The following is a 5,429-nucleotide window of genomic DNA, read 5'->3' as shown; positions in this document are numbered from 1 at the left end:
CTGCACCCCTTTACCCACACACACACTCATAAAGGCACACGCTAACACGTAACCTCGGCCCTCCATTTCTGTTTGCGTGGCAGAAACGCTGGATCAAAGTTATCGATTTTCATGTCGCAGGCACTCCAGGTAAATTGTTTGAGGGACTCTGCTGTGATGAATATCAGATTTGAGACCAGAGGAGAAGAGAAAAAAAATTGGATGAGAAGGAGATGGAGAGAAAAAAGAAGAGCAGGAGAGAAAATGCTGACCTTGTTCTCCAGCCCTGTGTCTTCACTTCTTCTTTCTATCACTCTGGTCCTTTCTTCCTTAAGTCTTTATCTCTCACTCTTCATCTTCACCCCTGGCACTCCCTTTTCTAATTCACTTTCTTCATACATATTCACCTCTCACCACTGCTCTGACTCCCCCCTCCATCTCTTATCCCTCTTTCTTCTCTCTGGCTTTCTATCTTTCTTATGAGGATGAGGCGGGCTGAATGAGGTGGGCTGATCCTTCTTAACAAGGATCAATAGAAGTGATTTCAGCCGTTAATATAATCTCTAATGTGTTTGGCTGCAGCATCATACTTCATCTGTAAAAATGGGGGGAATGGACACTCAGTCAGAGTAAGATTATGCAATAATGAGCTGTCTTAACTGGAGTTAGAAGGCAGTATGTGTGAAATGTGCCAGTGTGCTGAAAAAATTCAAATCTCTTTGAAAACAGTCACTCTGACACACTGAAACCCACAACATACAGGAAGATTAAAACAGCTGATGCACATTAAACCATCATACATCCTTGAGGATCATCACACCATTAACTTGTCTCACCCTCTGCACAGTTCTGCCCTTTGTAGCCAATGGAGCACACACAGTTGCCATCGGTGCAGGTGCCATGGCCGCTGCAGAGAGGGTCGATGCACTGTGGGTGCCATGGCCGTTTGGGAGAGGGTCGATGCATTGTGTGGCGGGAACATCACACTCGGGTCCCTTCCAGCCGCTGTAACACACACAGGAGCCCTTGTCGTATTGGCCGTTACCACTGCATAACACCGGGCACGCCGCTGAAAGAACGGAGAAAGGGAGGAAGGGGGAGAGATCAAACTCTGTGCGTGCACACACACAAACTAAACAATTAGTAGACTTTTTAGAGATTTTCATAACAGGGAAAAGCCATGCTGCCCACCCACACACACCCGCCTAACCCCACCAACACTCCACTGTGCAGGAGGGTGAATAGAGTTGTTAAGGTGCTGAAGAGTGGCGATGACACTAAGAGTAATTACAGACAGAGGTAACTAAACTATTCATCAAATCTGTCCATCCCAGGTGAACCAGGGAGGTGTTAGCTAGGGGAGTTGCCATTCATCATCAGTCATCTTGCCGGCTCCACCTAGAGCCATTTGCATTCTTACTGCTCTTAATCCTCTTTACTTTCTGCATAGAACTGAAATGTGCCTGCTCATCTAATTAGACGGCAGAAAAGACAGAATTTTGGAAAAAACCTTTTTGTAAGCAGCTAATACCTTTGGAGCAATCCATGCCGTGGAATCCTGGGAAGCAGTGGCACACACCAGAATTACACTCTCCGTTACCATGGCAATTGCGCGGGCACTCTTGCACCGAATCTGTGAAGAAGACAAAGTGAGACAGAGACAGAGAAACAGAGGAGGGGTGAGAGAGTTTGATGGCGAGCATCAAAGCATGTGATTAAATCACTGACCCCATTCATTCTTTAAGATACTTCAATCAAGTCAAGGGGCTGTGAGTCACACAGACATCAAAAGCAAATACCCTCCACCAAGATTCTTCTTCAGTGCATTTTTCATAGTGTGGGGAGAATGCGGTTTGAATTAGCCGTTCCTCGAGATGCTATCCATTACCCATCCACAATTTCTCTGCACGCAGTATCGAAAAATAAACATATGCCCCAACTTCCACAAACTCTTCCAGCACTTTTGTTTTGGTTGTTTGCTCCTCAGTGTGGCTCCACCAAGGTCATTAACACTGCAACCAGGTGTGGCTGTTTGACAGATTTTAGCTGGACTCTTTGTGTTTCTGCTTGTATGACTTCAGCGCTCTATCAAACTTTTAATGCATCTTAACCTGTTTACAAAAGGAGAACAGTTTCGTGGGTAGACACAGGGTCGATGCTAATAATAAGGAGGCATTTTGGACTTTTCCCTCCCTTCCTCTTTTCCTCATGCTTTTTCCAGCTTCCGCTCTTCTTATGCAAACCCTATCCACAGATTTCCCACTAACACGTATTTCCTCCTTCTCCATCCTCAGCCATTTACCCCCACATCTCAGCCCCTTGTCTCCCTCTTACCCAAATGCCAGCCTACCCTCTTCAGATCCTCCTCCTCGCGTCCTTCACTCCACTTCATTCCATTCCGGCTTTGCCCCCACCATTATGTATTTCCTCCAGCTGCCCCCTCCCACTATTCACTCTAATTCTGCCCTCAATGCCTCTGCCTCCTTCTTTTCACTGCTCCTACTGCTGAAAACTCTCCTGCCAGATATTGACAGTGAAGGATTCTTTCAACCTGCTTGACTTTTTCTATCCACCCCCCTTGTTCTCACACCTGTGTCTGCAACACAACTGAAAGTTTGTGGGAAGCAGCTTGAGGTCCTAAAACCATCCAGTTTTCACAGTAAGGTTGTAGCTTCAGATCTGGTACAGTCACTGTTTTGTACACTATCCACTTGCCCTACTATACTTTGGCAAACAAAAACTCACTAAGCTGCCTACTGTTGCTATGATGCTACCATTGCTTTGCTTGTGAAAACACTGTGCACATGCTGCTAGTGAGTGTTTTACACCCTGTGAATGTGTGAAGTCTTGGAAAAGTTAGGGGAAGAATCTTTGACTTAACTGCTACATTGTTCCTCATAGAGGGAAGCTCCAACTACCGCCAGTGTGTGATAAGCCTTTTGTTGCACTGTGGGTAATGTAGGCACCAGGTTTTGACAATGAAAATGAAAGAATGGAATAGAAAAGATGAAAACCCAGGTTCTGCCACATCAGTTCTGATCATAAACTTTCCACTGTGTGTTCAACAGCATTATAAAATGCAATATTAAATCAGCGAAGTACTTCTTTAAGTACAAGTCACTGGTAGTGAATAGTTTGGTCTCCCTATTCTGCCCATTGTCTAAATGTTAGTGTTTAATCTAATCTTGCCTTGCATCTTGCCTTTCCTTTCCTCTGCCCACACCTACAAATTCAAACTCACCCATAACATTTGTGCTGAAGGAAACTGTCTCTCTCTCCCGACCGTCGTTGTAGAAGGCCAGGTGCCAGGCGCCAGCATCCAGGTACTGGACAAACACTGCCTCATTGAGGACCACAGTTTGGATGCTCCTCCTCTCCCGTGGAGATTCCACCACGCTCCACTTCTCCTTCCCATCCAGGCGCTCCATATAGTCATACTGCAGGAGAGCCAAAGAGAAAAAAACCTTGAATGGAAGTGAGAATGAGTATGAAATCTTTGATTCAACTGTGAAGTGCGGTGGTGACCTTTTATTAGACTGAAAAATGACCCAAACTTGTACATGCAGGAAGATTAAAAGACAGTGAAGTAGGCGTGTTTAGAAATTGCCAGGGAGGCAAGAGGAAGAAGGCAACAGATACATCCTCGAGGTCTGTCATTTTCTATGGGATTCTGGAAACACTGTAGAAAAAGTTTTTACTGTCACGGAGAGTTCACATCCTCATGTTCTTTACCAGTGTAAGTCAGGTCAGGCAGTGAAACTCGTATGTTGATACAATTCTACAAATCAAATCTGCTGTTAATAGAGTAGCTTCTAATTAATAAAAGGCAATAAAAAATTAAAGTGAAATTTAATTAAGTGCAAATCTAAACCTAAATTAGTTTTTTCAAGCAACCATTAAAATCAATCACAATTGAACCCTACAACGTCCCATGACACAAGCAATAGCCTACTTTTAATGTATTCTGAATTTTAGTTGATCAATAAAAAGATAAAGAGGGCTTTTAATTAATAAAACGATAATTCTGTAATTAGTCCATTCCCCCGAAGGTGTACAGTCTAGACTTGCTTGTTCTTTGTGTCAGACTTTACCTGTGCGTGTGAAGGAGGCAGGCCCTTACGAATGTACACTCCAAACAGGGCGTCCTTGCTGAGGGAGATGTTGAACTTGAGGAACTGGGGCTGGTTGAGGTGGAGCAGGGACCTCCAAAACACTCCTGGAGGGACTTCTTGGGTCACCCGCCTCCCAACCTCGATGTTGCCTGTGTCTATACTGCTGTTCCGACCTGCCCATGGACCTGGAACCAGGGGGAAAGAAACTGCATAATCTGTGATTATAGGCATTTATTGTGAGACAGTAAATCATTACTGGAAATATTCTGCTAAAAAAAAAAATTTCATGGCCATTGAATAGCAGAGAACGAGCACCATTAAATCTACAAACAGTGCGCCCACGATTTATGTTAAAATGTTTCATGCGACAGTAAGATGTGAAATGACAACTTTGTGTCAGAGCCTGCAAGACTGTGGACTTTGTTGTCTGCACACAGAAACACAATATTCTGCAATCAGGTCAGTCTTCTAACAGTAGAGTGTTGGGGCCCCGAATGAAAAAGTGTGCCTGGGTGTGTGCGTGTGTGTGTGTGTGTGTGCAGACTATTGAAAACATAAAAGTAACAATGAGAGGAACAACAGCAGCATCTGGCCAAGGAGACTGGGGAACACAACACAACAGTCCTCTCATTAATACAGAATACAAACACAGAGCAGCAGCCCACACATACCTGTAGTAGCTACTTGGTGTGTGTGTGTGTTACAGATAAAGATTGAGCGAGTGTCAACACAACTCAGCACAGTGGTTAAACATCACATACCGGTAGCACAGCTAACAGTGCATCATGAATTATGAAAATATTTTAGTTGGTGTGAGCCTGTTTGTGTGCAAAAAAATCTTTTGGGCTGTTTTAATATGTTATCCTGCTTTCTGACTTCAAAAATATATTGCTTAGTTTGGGAGAAAAGTGTTTTTCTTGGGGACTATTTCCAGTCACACATTATTAGGCATACTAGTGAGTGTGTATAGCACCAGGGTGGTATGCAGTACAATCTGTGTAGTTGGCTCATAATAAACTACAGTGCCCCTGCTCATCGTAATGAAGGAACATGTCATCCATAGTGTGGCTCATTAATGTGTTTTTAATAACAATGGTGATCTGTGGCACCATAAGTGGATTCAATTCATTGTTGGTTTTGGTCTTTTTCATGGGATTTGTAGATAATAAAATATATAGTTCAGAAGTAAGATTTTATGTCAGAGTGTAGCTCTTACTGTGGGTGTGTGCTGTAATTCATACCTCTGCCTCCAGAGGGCAACGTGGCCACATCACTGTTGACAGGCAAGCCAGCTCCCAGTCCGTTGTTTAACACAGGGCCGTCGGAGGGCTTCAGCTG

At 44.0% G+C, this 5,429-nt stretch overlaps 1 protein-coding gene across 1 annotated transcript in view; it reads right to left on the bottom strand.

Moving 5' to 3' along the window:
• Positions 1 to 5,429, bottom strand: part of LOC109955543 (teneurin-2-like) — a 245,147-nt gene that overhangs the window by 27,450 nt on the left and 212,268 nt on the right. The window contains 5 exon segments of the mRNA XM_020591803.1: positions 816 to 911; positions 950 to 1,048; positions 1,511 to 1,612; positions 3,221 to 3,416; positions 4,071 to 4,276. Of these exon segments, the coding sequence (XP_020447459.1) occupies positions 816 to 911; positions 950 to 1,048; positions 1,511 to 1,612; positions 3,221 to 3,416; positions 4,071 to 4,276 (699 nt within the window).

The sequence above is a fragment of the Monopterus albus genome, unplaced genomic scaffold (assembly GCF_001952655.1).
Source record: "Monopterus albus unplaced genomic scaffold, M_albus_1.0 scaffold2.1, whole genome shotgun sequence".
Taxonomy (NCBI): domain Eukaryota; kingdom Metazoa; phylum Chordata; class Actinopteri; order Synbranchiformes; family Synbranchidae; genus Monopterus; species Monopterus albus.
Note: the sequence above shows the minus strand (reverse complement) of the source record. Positions and strands in the feature narration are given on the sequence as shown.